Source organism: Balaenoptera ricei, chromosome 13 (genome assembly GCF_028023285.1).
Source record: "Balaenoptera ricei isolate mBalRic1 chromosome 13, mBalRic1.hap2, whole genome shotgun sequence".
In the NCBI taxonomy this organism is placed as follows: domain Eukaryota; kingdom Metazoa; phylum Chordata; class Mammalia; order Artiodactyla; family Balaenopteridae; genus Balaenoptera; species Balaenoptera ricei.
This window is the reverse complement of record NC_082651.1, coordinates 47,871,983-47,886,623: the sequence shown is the minus strand read 5'-3', so window position 1 is coordinate 47,886,623 and position 14,641 is coordinate 47,871,983. Positions and strand designations below refer to the sequence as shown.

General features: G+C 35.1%; 1 protein-coding gene across 3 annotated transcripts in view; it reads left to right on the top strand.

Annotated features, from left to right (window-relative positions):
• Positions 1 to 14,344, top strand: part of AFTPH (aftiphilin) — a 63,022-nt gene extending 48,678 nt beyond the window's left edge. The window contains exons 7-10 of one of the 3 annotated variants that reach the window (XM_059943199.1): positions 959 to 1,019; positions 2,546 to 2,629; positions 6,517 to 6,640; positions 13,200 to 14,344. In XM_059943199.1, coding sequence (XP_059799182.1) covers positions 959 to 1,019; positions 2,546 to 2,629; positions 6,517 to 6,640; positions 13,200 to 13,344 — 414 coding nt within the window. In that variant the 3' untranslated portion in view covers positions 13,345 to 14,344. Of the gene's footprint in view, positions 1 to 958; positions 1,020 to 2,545; positions 2,630 to 6,516; positions 6,641 to 13,199 lie in introns of those variants that run through there. The other 2 variants (XM_059943200.1, XM_059943201.1) reach the window with 2 other exon arrangements.
• The last annotated feature ends 297 nt before the right edge of the window (positions 14,345 to 14,641 follow it).

The following is a 14,641-nucleotide window of genomic DNA, read 5'->3' as shown; positions in this document are numbered from 1 at the left end:
TAAGTGCCTACCTTACAGTAAAGCATGGTGGTGAGCAATACAGAAAAAAAAAAGATGGCAACATGTTGATAGTAAGAGTCTAATAAAACACAGGTTATTTCAATAATTGTTGCCAACACCACCCTCAAGATAAAAGAAGAAAATGAAAAAAAGGCATTTTTTTTCTTGTCAAGAATATTCTTAAAATAAAGCAGTGATCATTTTTAAATGTTTTGTACTACCTTCCATCTTCTATGTATCATTTGCTCATTTTATCTTTATGTGTTCAGTAGTTAACAGAATTTTAAAACCTAGAATACTCAAATGAGTTCTGAGTATACTTTTCAGTACATTATTTTAAAAATTAAATTCTAATACTGATTGTAAGTAATTTCTAAATTAAAGAAGATGATTAATTTAAAACAATTTTTTATATATAAGGAAACCAACTAAATTAACCATACATGTTTATACAACTAGTTAACTTAGTCTTTAATAACCCAAATTGCCTCACTTTCAGTGGTACCTTCTCTATTGCATTATATCATCTATTAAGAAATTTTAAGTGGATAGTCATTTAAAATAAAGTGGATAACTCTTTAGTGAAAAAAAATCAGTGATGTTTTTAAATATTTTTATTGTAATCAAGCCAGTAGTTTAAATCATGATTTGAGAATAGATTGAAATCTTGACATAGGATCAGTCCATAAATCTCTGTTTGAAAATGTAAAGATAATTCCATTTCTTAGGTACAACATTTTTAATGTCAACAAGCTGTACTGTTTATAAATTTTGCAATTTCAGTTTGTGTTAATATTTGTAGATAACCTTCTGAAATTGTAAATTATCCCAATTTTGTCTTTAGGTATCTTATTGCCTAATGATCTTGCTATAATAGTGTTTCGTTTTATTTTTAAGGATTCTTTATGTTGCTACAACCTGTACTGATTAATTTTGATTTTTTGGTTTTCAACTCTAGGAGTCTCTACCACCCGTCCAGTTTGACTGGAGTAGCAGTGGCCTTACTAACCCTTTAGATGGTACGTCTCTCCGTAGAGCCTCTAGCACCAGAGCTAGAGTTAAGAAAGCTACAAAGTTCAGACAGACTTCTCTCTGCTGACTTCTTTTTTTGTTTGAACATAACTTCTTATCTTTGGAAATTCAGGCTTTCTTTCTGAATAGTGATTGCTCAAGAAACCAGCTGTTAATATTATTAACAGTATTAATGTCCATATATAGGTAGTAGTAGCCAGATAAAATTTTAGTTTCTTTATCGCAAGTCAAAAACAAGCTTCTTTATTTTTCACAAATATCTAGGCAGTTTAAATGATACTTTAGGTAAGACCAATTTACTTGAAATTTTTTTCTGTAGTTTTAGTTTATGGAATTTTCTTGGATGCAAAGTCTTGTGTGTAGAGGCTGCTTTAAAGCACAAAGCACAATTATTTAACCGAAAACAATGTGCAAATAGATCCATATTTATTGACTCAAAGTAGTTTTCAGATTTAATAATATTTTGTAGCGCACTTATGTGCAAATGAAAAACGAATGATTTTCATGATCCTTTTCTAAAACTTATCTCAAAATACTAGTAGGTAGTTCCAGAAAGAACTGGTTTCACTTATGGCTTTAAAAGAAAATCCTGAAAAAGGATTAACTTATTCCAATAAGGTGGGGTTTTTAAATAATACAAAATGCTAGTTTTCCTGTGTGTTGACATCACAAGTTTTAATTGGACTCTAAGGTATAATTACTCTTACTCCTTATACTTCATAAGTTGTTTGAGCCGTGGTCTAAAACACCTGTTATTCTATCAGCTTTGCCTTAGAGTGGGGGATCCCAGGATATCTGGAAAGCATCCAATTGAACATCCGTGCTGAAGGAAAGCCTGGATGCACCTTCTGCTGTTGTCTGGTGTCTTATTCAGTCAAATCATCATGCTTTTTATTAACAAACAACTTCTTTAAAAATGTATACTATTTCTGATTACTGTTTCAGAGTTAAAGGGGAACAGTACAGCTTGAGGTTGCACGTCAGGGTAGGGCAGTTATGACATTCCTTATTACGTTATTTTATTTTAAGCTAAGTTAATGTATTGGTGCCTGTCCTGAAACTGACAACTTTGTCACTTTTAAAAAGCATTAATTAGAAACCAACACTACTAACATAAAAGATTTATTTGGGCATGTACAGTGATTTAATGTTGGGTTGAGATTAAAGTATTGTTTCCCTTTAACGGGTACACTTTCCCCTTGGTCTTTCTGGTATGGCTTCGAGTTTCGATTGAAAGAACCAAACTCCTAACTAAAACCTTACTAAGTGTCAAATTATTTACATTGTACATGAGAAAATGTACATTGAATTAAATTGTTACTTTAGAAATGTCCTTAGCAGTGAAAAACTAATACTGTACACATTGTTTTAATGTTGATTTTAAAATATGTAATGACTACTAATTATAACTTGCATGTTCAAGTGTGTGTCTTACCCCTTTTTACACATAACCCCTCCTCCCTTGGCTTACCTTCTGTGTGGCTGCCTACCAACACGGTCACTGAATTTCAAGCTAGTGGAGGTTCCACTCTTCTGAACCTTGATTTCTTTGGGCCCGTGGATGACAGTAGCTCTAGCAGCAGCACCACAATCCCAGGTCAGCAGAGTGTTAAAACCATAATTCTAGTTTATTTACTAAAAGCATGACCACATCACTTGACTTTCCTATAAACAAGGAAACAAGTAGATTGTATTCTCTATAATGTCTACTACTTTTCTTTCATCTATCTACTGTTATTTTCTAGTAGTATAACTAAAACAAATGACTTATGTGAAATGTATTTTAAGGAAAGCTTTGTCAGAGTGTGATATTCAGAGCTGAAAGTAGTTTCTAGATATAAAACAGCCCTAATGTCCTTACACAGTTAAAGGCAGGGTTTTTTTTTCCCCCTGTAAATAGAAAATGTGATATTTTATATGCTTATTTTTTAAAGCATATTCTACAAAGCCATTTGAAAAAATACAAATTTAGAGATATAAGAATATTTTAGTACACAAAGATGACTTTACATTATAGTGTCCGTGATAATAGAACCTTTTACAAATTCTAGCATTCAATTCGTTGTTCATTAGTGCTGCTAAATGTATAATTAGGTTCCAAAATGTTGGAGTCTAACACTTAGTTATATAGTCCCACATAGAATTATTACTGTTTTTATGTAGCTCTTGAATAGAAAGTTTACTGTTTTCCATGGAGAAAAAAAAAAATGTTAAAGGTAATAATAGAAAATAATTGCTATGAGATACTAAAAGCTAGAAATTAAAACTTACTGGAGTGCCTGTTAAATTAATGCTCAGCCTGGCAAAAGTTCAGTTCATTGACCAAAGGCCTAATGTACTTTGTCATTTTCTAACTGAATAAACGATTAAAATATAATGGCATTTTTATGTTTACATTTTACTTAATATGATTTTAATGACTCCCTGTCATCCCAACTTGTGATCTGGTAATCATGCCCATTGATACCAGACGGCTGTAGAGGTGCTATGTAGATGCCAATGCCCAGAATGCATAGGGAGGGTCCCTCTCAGTCTCCACTAGGATCAGTTAGACAGCCAGCCTGGTTCCCGAGAATCTGCTGGTGTTGTTCAGCTAGATAACCCTGCCACCCACTTCTAGCAGTTTAGGAGCCATGATGGGAAATGGGGGAGACTAAGACAATCAGCTAAGGGTGAACCTGGGACCCAGAATGCCCTCCTCCAAGAGCTGGTTATGGAAATCTGATTGTGCTATAAGGACATGCCAAGGCCGTTTTGTAGAATGACTGGATTCCGCATATCTAATCCCCTGGTTATCATTTTCATTGTTTCCAAGATTTTACAAGCATATGAAAAAACTAATGTGTCTGGTTTTGACTTCAAAATGATATTTCGCTATTTAAATTACTTCTATAAATACATGTGAGCTATGGAATGACCTGGGTGAGCTAATTAGTTTTTAATACTTAATGGGGCGAAGAAACCCAAAAACTTGTGTATCAGTTTCCTTATTACTGTAATCCCAAGAATGAATTACCAAGCTCCTATTTTTAATTTGCTCTCAGCTTTGTTTTGTCATGGACTGTATCATAATTTAAATGAGGTCACTATTTTTGGGTGTCTGGTTTAAATTTAATTTTTGGTTACATTTCAAACTCAGTTAAAAGTCACCCATAAGAGCACAAATCATCTGACCGTATAAAGAAGTACAGAAATGACCTGATAAACCAGGCTCAGTATACATACACAGCTTTGAGAAGAGCAAGCAGTTTCAGAAGCTTAGAGCTGTAATGGAAATGAAATTAGCATGGTCAATGACGGTCCTCATTACTTTGGAACCTTTTAAATATTTTCCTTCCGTATTTTCATTAATATACTATAGCTGCTGTGTAAACCTGATTACTATAAATTTGCTTTGGCTTGTTTTATTGCTATTGGGTTTTGTTAAAACTTACCATCAAGCTACAGGTGTCAACACTTTCCTGAGTATTCCATTTCACCACTTGCTTGCACTTTTTCTGACTTGTTTCTGGGAAAGTCATTTTGTCTTAGCTTGCGGTTATTTAATTATTTTGTGTTTGAGACTTAGGAGGTTGGCATAGAACTTGGTTGGCTAGCTTTATTTATGTAACTAAACTATGCCTCATTAAGGTTCTGTTAAAAAAAAAAAAAAACTCGTCCATTAAAAAAATTACTCTCCAGTTTTTTGTGTAGAGTAAATAGTTGTCTTGTTTTTGAAAAGTATAAAATATAGCCATAGTACTTTTTTTGGTGATAATGGTTTTGGGGGGTTGGGGGAGGTTGAAGGGTTTTTTTTTAAATCTCCCACTTCACTGTTTGACAGCCAAGTTGTCAGTATTGTATAAACCCAACTAAATTTTTACTAGCACTTTCCTGTTGCCAGTCAGAATGCAATTGTTTACTCTGCATTGTGCATTCACCATCTACTTAAATTTTGTGGTTACTTGAAATCTAACCTTTCATAGTGGAGGAAGGAGGTGCTTTGGGTTCATCTGGTCCCTTTATAAAAGGCATCTGTAAATTTTTACATTTTAATTGCAACCTTAATACTTATTATAGAAATACAAAGAGAGGGCATTTTAAATTATATTTTGAAACTGTACCTTAATGAAATACTAAAAACTTGGGAGAGTCAACAAACATTTTCTATAGCCTTCCTCCCTTGTTGGACATGGTAACTGTGGAAGCTGCTTTTGCTAGTATGATTTCTGTAAACATCTGAGATCTGTGTTTACATCTGCTAGTCAGCTACAAAGTTGGTTAATAGAAGGCAGTTCCTGATTTTTTTTCTTAACCTAGAAATATCCTAAAGGAGGAAACTTGTTTGTTAATATCGATATGGTACATGTATATACAATTTTATCTACAGATCTTAGGGCTTTTTTAGAAATAATAAGTAGAAATTGATGAAGCTATAAGACATTTGTACTTACAGTCTGCTTTTCTATTATACCCTGAAACTACTGAATTTGCTAAAACCAAAGAGAGTGTAGGATTAAAAATTTTTTATCTGATTATCTTTATTTTCCAAAGCTTAGCTTGAGTTGAAAATATTTAATTGTTCCTTGTTTTTTGTAGTCATCATATTTGATATAAATTAATGTTCAAGGGAAGTTTTTAAATATGTATGTATATTTTAATGAAGTCAGATGGGAAGGATTTTAATAGATTTTACAATAAATCTAATCCTCTAACTCAGCTTTGTTTTGAATTTTTCCAACAAGATATTTGAACTGTTAGCCACTAGGTTCAGCTATGAGACAATAGAAGTATAACCCTTGAGACAGTTTTCATTTTGTTCAAAAGTAGTGCTTTTATTCACTTTTTCTGAAAATATTTTACCCTCCCCACTTCTTACCTGAAGAAAGAACAATGTGGTATATAACTTTTCTTTAGTAATAGTTTGATACTTTGGGTAATGTTTCATGTCCTCAGATAGTCAGAATATATTTAAACCAAATCATTTACTGTATCTGAGACTTTATACTAACTTACAAATTTGGGGGTATGGACGAAAATAATGGAGGACAAATGGTCAGGGAGGTAAGGGAAAAGGGAGGTTCAAAAAATGAGGTTAAATCAGTCAATTTAAAAATTGAAGTGTCATATTATGTAACAAATCGTGCATTCTATTTATAAAACATTGATAACCTTCATATCACAAACAAATAAAAAATTTAGGGAGTTTTCTATAGCAGATAGAATTTTTGAGAAGTATTTTGATGGTATCTTCTACATAAACGTTAGATTAATTAAGGCTATATTTACACCAAAGTGGAATTTTAAGAGTATTTTCCTACTTTATAAAAACTCCGAAGAGTGGAATTTATAATTTAAAAAATAAATGCAATATTACAGTGTTCTAAAGATGTGTTGTGCTTATAAAGACTCAGATGTTTACAGAGTAATTGCCTTTTGCGTCTTGGATTGTGGCTGAGTACCCATTGCAGCGTGCCCTCACTGACTATCATTTTATACTATAAGGTGTGGATCCAGAGTTGTATGAGTTAACAACTTCTAAGCTGGAAATCTCCACCTCAAGCCTCAAAGTGACTGATGCATTTGCGAGACTCATGTCCACAGTAGAGAAGACAAGCACATCTACCAGGTAAAAGCTAGTGCTCATTACACCCTAATTTTGAATTCTGTGTTAAACAAAGTAGCCCAGATGGGAAAGCACATAAGTTGGCAGTATTTCAATATATTATATTAAAATTCACTTTACATTTATAAAACCAATAGATGCCTAATTCCAGAAAATAGTATCAAATTATGTTTAATTATGGATTTACTAGAGCGGAGCTATTTCATGAGAGACTGGAAAGGGCTGACAGATGTTTTCTCTCTTTCCCTACCCCTACACCCAACTTTGTAGAGCAGAATCTGATAAAAGAATGGAGATCATAAAGCCATTACAGAAATGCTCCCCCTTTTCTTTCAAAACTACTGAGATGATCATCTTTGGGAACCCAGTTTCACACTCCCAGAGTCACCTAGGCTGATCCTTTCACCTCTGGGCTAAGAGAGAGTAGGGAATGGCCACTGTTTTATTTTCTGAAATTTCGCTGATGCGTAGCACCTCTGATTTGGGTCGTGAAGCCTTGCTTTTAACAAGCTTTCTGGGAGCCCCTCAGGGGCAGGGCCTTTAGAAAAGCAGTTATCTCAGATACAGGAATGTCATGTGGGCGTTGTGTGCAGGATTCAGGAAACCTTTTGTTTTACATAATTAAGCACTGGAATAATCCATTGCTTTGACATGTTAGCCATAAGAATAAGGCAGTTTCTAATAAGAAGGTAATCATTATGAACCAGGAAATCACTACTGCAAGAGCACATACTGGTTGATTGGCATACCAACTCTGCGGTACCAAATCTATGATTCATCAGCACTTTAAAGTGAAAATATTTACCTGTTTTTGCCCAGTTAGGCAGAGATATTATAGCTCTTTCCCCTGTTTAAATACATTCCACTCACACGTCAAATTCAGATTTATCTTTTAAATCAATTCTTCTGTAGAAAAACATCCATTTAATAAAGCCGTGTTTTCCTTGCAAATAATAAATGCTTACCTGTCTTAAAACTTTGGCTTGAATTATCACATCACCTTTAGAACTGTGTTGTGTGCTTAAGTATCTATTCAACAGATATTTATTATTACTAATACAATTAATATTTATAATCATGAAAATCCATTATTATTTGTTTTATAATTAAGGCTACCCTGAACTTTTCCCGGGAATGGATTTGTAGTCTGCACATTCTTGTTTGGCCACAGATTCTCTCCCTTGTTCTTATCACCCCTATTTCTTTGTAGTAACACTACCTGGCGCTGTTAAAGCCTCCTATTAAGTGAACTTGCTTGTAAATGAAGCTAGTGTGGATTTTTTGCTTGCTTTCTAATTTCTCTTTCCAAATAAATCATATTTTCAAATTAATGTTCTCCTTATACAAATTTCTCATCCATTTTTTCTATATATGTTAACCAAAAGCTAATGACTTTTAAAACAAACAGACAAACAAAAAACTGATGCTTTTATCGTTTGGGCTTTCTCCTGCTACTTTTTGGACAACCTTTTCTAAGGACAGTCCTAGTGTTTCCTCACCTTTTTCCCTCTGCAGTCTCACTGAGTGAACTGTAGTAGTGTTGAAAGTCCCGGTGGTGAGAATTCATTCTCTGTGCCAGTAGGAGGAGCTCTAAGCCACATTGTTAACTTGCTTGCTCTCCTAACTTTTCAACTCACCCTTAAAACATTCTGTACACTAGAGCACTCTTCCAACTCCTACCACTTTAAGTTATTTTCATTTTTTCTCTTATTCTGTACTATTCTGGAATGAACTGAAACTATAGTGTGAATCCTGGGGTCAGTGTTGTAAGTGTATTGAATTAGTCTCTGGTACCTGTCCAGCTTCACATTTAAAACAAAATAAATTGCAAAGAAAACAAGTTGTCAACTTTGTGTTTTCTCTTTGGAGGAATTAACTATTTGAAAGTGATGAGAAGTGCAAATATTCACAAGTCTTATAATTAGAAGGTAATACTGTAAAATGCCCCCATGAGTGATTCTCAGTTGTACAGGGAAGAGAAAGGCAGGGTGGCATAATTCCAAAGGAATTTTAAGCATCTTTGTTGTTTTTCGGTTTTGCTTCATTTTTTGTTTTTGTTTTTGAATAAAATAAAATTTGAAGTGTACACATCAGCAAAATCTTGGCTTTTGTCAATACACAGAAGATAGAGTGAAAAAGCACTGAAGAACTGTAGGGTAAGAAAAGGTTAAGAAACAGTGGTCTAGGTAGAGGAAATTTGCCATGTAGCAAACAACATCCCATACTCTTCCAAATGCCTTTGCATATGTAAGAGAAAGTACATGTGCTCTTCACTTTCTAAACATAGGTTGTGAAAGTGACTTCTTATTTTAAAGAAATGCAAGTTCTCAGTTTTAAAATAGCTCCATCTTCTTGCTTACCTTTTCTAATATAGAGAAAAATTACTTCCTAATCTTAATCAGTGGGTAGCCAGCTAGTTAGTAGGCACAGACCTCTAACTGAAGATTATACAGGCCAGAGGACTAGTTGCCAAAAGGCATGCATGGTTTTTTCTTTTCTTTTTTTTGACCTTTTAATTGAGATATAATTCACATGCCATGAAATTCGCCCTTGTCAAGTGTACAATTCAGTGGCTTTTAGTATATTCACAAGGTTGTACAACCATTACCACTAATTCCAGAACATTACTATCTAATTCCAGAACATCACTATCTTAATTCCAGAAGATTTCTATCATCCCCGAAAGAAACCCCGTACCCATTAGCAGTCACTCCCTATATGCCAGTTTTCCCAGCCCCTGGCAGCTATTAATCTGCCGTCTATCTCTATGGATTTGCATATTCTGGTTATTTCATACTAACAGAATAATACATTATATAGCCTTTTGTGTCTGGCTTCTTTCACTTAGCATAATGTTTTCAAGCTCAGCCAAGTTGTTGCATGTATTGGCACTCTCTATTCCTTTTTATGGCTGCATAATATTCCATTGTGTGGCTATACCACATTTTGCTTATCCCATTAATCAATTAATGGACATTTGGGTTGTTTTCACTTTTTGACTGTTATGAGTAATGCTGCCATGAACATTCATGTACAAGTTTTTGTGTGGACAAATGCTTTCGATTTTCTTGGGAGTGGAACTTCTGGGTCATATGGTAACACTATGTTTAATTTTTTGAAGAACTACCAAACTGTTTTCCAAAGCAGTGGCCCCATTTTGCATTTCCACCAATAAAGTTCGAGGGTTCCAATGTCGCCACATTCTCACAAGGCTTGTTACTGTCTTTTGATTATAGTCAACCCAATGGGTATGAAGTGATATCTCATTGTCATTTTGGTTTACATTTCCCTGATGGCCAATGATATTGAGCAGTTTTTCAGGTGCTTATTGACCAGTTGTATCTCTTCTTTAGGGAAGTTGTTGTTGTTGTTAAGAACTCTTTACATATTCTGCATACTAGACCTTTATCAGACACAGGATTTGCAAATATTTTATCTCATTCTGCAGGCTGTTTTTTCACTTTCTTGGTAGTGTCATGTGAAACACAAACATTTCTTAATTTTGATGAAGCCCTATATATATGTGTATATGTGTATATATATCTCTGTATATAGATATACATATATGTGTACATAAATATGTACATATATATATTTCATTGCTTGTGCCTTAGGTGTCATATCTAAGAAACCATTGCCTACTTCAAGGTCAGGAAGGGTTACATCTAGGTTTTCTTTTAAGAGTTTTAAAGTTTCACCTCTTATATTTAGACCTTTGATGTATTTTGAATTAATTTTTGAATATGGTGTAAGGTAGGGGTCCAACTTCATTCTTTTGCACGTGGATATCCAGTTGTACCAGCACTGATTGTTGAAAAGACTGTTCTTGCCCCATTTCCCTCTTGTTGAAAATCAGTTTAACCATAAATGTATGGGTTTATTTCTGAACTCTTAATTGTACTGCATTGGCCAAAAGGATAAATCTTAACTAGGGAGAGTATAAATCAAAATTAGGTCACTGCCTTTGGCTTCAAGGAAAGGTCATGATGTAACTTTTTATTTTCAAATTCCCCTCAAGCATTTTCTTCTTTCTTATATTCTAAGAAAACTAGATCACATCAACGCATAGCAACTACAGATAAATGCACAAACTATGAACTATGTAAACTTTTTCGTATTTTTAAATACAACTTCAGACAGCCTTCAAGTAGTGTCTCTGAAAATAAGGCAATTGGTAGAAACTCTAGAATAATATTTACCAACCATTCCTTGGGTGAAAACTTCTTCTTTGTTCTCCTTCCCCACACCCCAACTGCACTCCACAAATGAGGAAGTCCATTTAGGTGCAATTTTACTGGTTACTGTTTTTAATAATTTTTTATCTTTACAGAAGCAGTAAGGGTAGAAAGTTAGAAAATAGACAAAAATTTTTTAATGAAAGTATCACATTCTTACCAGTCAGATCACTACAACTCCTTAGTGCATATTCTTTCAGATGTTTATCTTTGCAAATATACACATATGGGTGTTGTTTTAACCAAAAAGGAGATTTTATAGTCTATACGGAATTGAGCCTTCCCTTGCAGTCAGTGGTCTCCATCTATTGATTTCAGTAAATTTTCATTTCATCTAATACCCAGGCTATATGTATTCAAATTCCCCAACAATGTCCTTTCTCTCTGCTTTCTCCAAATCAACATCCAATCTAGGACTATTGTACCTAGCTGCTATGGCTAAGTCACTTTTAACCTAGTATATCTACCCCCATCCCTTCTGTTTGCTTTTCAGTTTAATAACACTAGCTTGTTGAAAAGATTGGTCCACTTGTCCTGCAGAAGGTCCCAATCTGTGGATTTGTCCATTTGCTTCCTTCAAGTAGTTTTCAAATATTTCTCTATTCCCCTTATTTCCTGTAAACTGGACATTATATCTAAAGGTTTGATGGATTCAGGTAAAACCTTTTGGCTGGAATACATCATAGGTGTTGTATCGCATCAGAAGACACATAATGTCTGGTTGACCCCATCGTGAGTGATGCTAAGACTGACCATGGTGAGATGCTGCCCTTTCCCATGTAGTCTTCCAGTTTTTCACTTTGAGACTAAAAAGTGAACTATCTGGTTTTATTTTGGAATGATGCAGATAGGCAACTTCCCATCAACCATCCACTTAATAGTTTTACCAGGATTTAAGTGCAATTAAAAATGTAGATTTTAATCAGAAAAAATGTGGAGTGCTATTCCTTTCTTCTGAGAAACCCTGGAACTGGGTTCAGTATTCGTTGATCTACTGATGGTTTCAGTGTGCCTGAAGCTGACCCCCATATTGAAGAACTTTGGTCCTAAAAGTCTGATGTTTGATTTTTCAGTCGTTCCGTAAAATCTTTTTATTTCAGCCTGAACTTAAATGTGGTAACAACAGAAAAGTCCAGGTGTAAAACAAAGACCTGCATCTATCTTTTCTTTCTTGTTTCATCTCCTAACCTCCTGCACCTCATCCCAAGGACAAAGAAAATACTTAGGTGGAAGAAATAACTTGTGTCACACCTAATAGAGTACCAACTATCATTTACCATAAAAGAGAATTGGGCCTTTTAGAGTCAACAATTTTAAATTACTTTGATCTAAAATTAATATCTTTATGACTGCAGCTATCTTTCAGTATATTTAACATCCTAGAAAAAATAAAGATTGGATTACAATCATGTGCTCAATTTGAGCCACATTCGAGGCTCAATTGGCATTTTCTGTGGCTCACCTGCTGGGAAGACCCGGGTCAGCAGGAGCTCTTCTTCCCTGTGTCGGCACGCTGCTCACTTCTTATATTAGGGGCATTTCATCTATAGGACCCAACAGATTTCGAGATTTCCCCTCTCCCTGTGTCCTTCCTGCCCGGGTGCATTCTCGGCATGAGTAGCTGGCCCTAGTGCTGCGGCCTTTGGACCTACCATCTAGCTGCATCCCAGTGGGGCAGAGGCTGGGTGTTTTTGAGCTGAGGGCTTTCTGTCCTGGAATTCCCCTTTGGGGTTGAAGAAAGCCTGAGGTTAAAATGACTTACAAGGACTGTGCCAGACACTTTGCTTTATGTTGAGGCAAATTTGGTAGTTTCTCAGGGGGGAGGGGGAAATCCAGTTGGGCAGAGTGTTATTAACTAGGGCTTCAGCATTATATCTCTGCTTCGTAACTTTTTTTTGGCTGCGCCACACAGCGTGCAGGATCTTTGTTCCCCGACCAGGGATCGAACACGTGACCCCCGCAGTGGAAGCACGGAGTCCTAACCACTGGACCACCAGGGAGTTCCCTAGTAACATTTTAAAAGTATGCCTAGGTAGATGCTTCTAAGCTTAAATAGAGCTGCAAGCTGTGCATAGGTACATGTGAATGTCTATGTACATGCCTAACTGTAATGAACATACATAAATTCAGTGTGAATCTTTGTAAGAGATTTGGCCTCTGGCACAGGAAGCACTCAACACAAAGGTATTACGAGGTTCAGGGACTGGCAGAGGGAAAGATAACGCAAGTCCCCACAGATTGCTGTCCACCTTGAGAGTAGATTTTCTCCCGTTTGACCTACAGCAAAAGTCACTTTAACACACTTCTCTTTTTCCATTTGTCAACAGGAAACCGAAAAGAGAAGAGCACCTGAGTGAAGAAGCCATCAAGGTGATCGCCAGCCTTCCTGACCTGACGTTCATGCATGCCAAGGTGTTGATGTTCCCAACCACCTTGACACCTTCCACAAGCTCCCAAGAGAAGGCAGACTGATGACTGACGTGAACTGGACGGTTTCAATTGCTTTTCCTTCCCTCCAGCCCTTCCCCACCATCAAAAGCATACCTGCTCTAATTAAAAAAAAAAAAAAAAAAAATTAAAGTTCAGCTGATTTGTTGGTAAGCCGCACTAGAAAGGTATACATAGTAATGTATATTTATTTACATACTGAAGTCCTAAATTTATATTAGAAACAAATGTAAATAATCGGGGTGAACATTTTTGAAGATTTATTCTTTTTGTGTTGCTGGGGTGTATACATTTATGTCTTTGTGAAATACACTGGTGGTGTCCTTCTTACAAAACTTTTGAAATAAAAAAATGAAAACTAAAAAGTCAAATCTCCACTGTCTGTGAAATCCCCTTCAGTCTTTTCAGATTGCATTGACTGTCCTATTAATTTTTCACATCATACACTGAATTACTTTTGCTCTCATAAATAAGCTCCAAGTCCCTGTTTAAATTTTTTTTTTTTAATTTTATGTGTGGTGGGTTTGTTTCAGATCTGGCTTTTGTTACCATTTTTGTGCTCTTTTTTAATCTTTTCAGTCTGGCCTGTTGCTGTTTGACCTTTTGCAAGGTACTTTCATCGATTGCTCTTTTGTTCTAGGGTATGGATCATTGTCAGAACTTGATTGAAGGGGTTTAAAGAGATTGTGTCTGTCTGTTTTAAATCAGTTTGGTTTAGAGAAGGACCAAATTACATGAATGTCTTACCATGAAATTTACTTGTTACTGATTTTTTTGTTCTATCATACCACTATTTTTTGAGGATTTTGCACAGTGTAAAATGACATAATCATAGATTGCTATGGTTTAGGCTGTATATACAGTAAAAACTATGGGTTTTAAATGTTTGGGGAAATTCCTATGGAAAAAAAGAGACATGTAGAGGAACCTCTAACAAGGTTAATGTGCATGCCCAAGGTCTTTTGAGATTTCAGTGTGTAAATTTCCTTTTAGCTTACACAAAAATAAAATAATTTAAAAGAAATTTAGCCTGGTGTCTGTACTTTGGTATCTGAGGGAAAATGTAATGAATTTGAACGTTAAGTTTTATTTCATCTTAATATGTTTCAATCCAGAGGAAATCATTTGGTAGGGCTTCCAGTTTATTAAAACCAAGAAGAATTAGATTCTCACCCATAAGAATTTGAGTCAACCCTTTAAGTAGCTGAGCTGTTTTTATGTAGAACATGAGATCATACAAGAAATTCCCATGATCATTATAATGTATCTTCATCAGAATTGGCAAAGTTAAATAGGGATTTGTAGGGAATTTTTTTTCTTC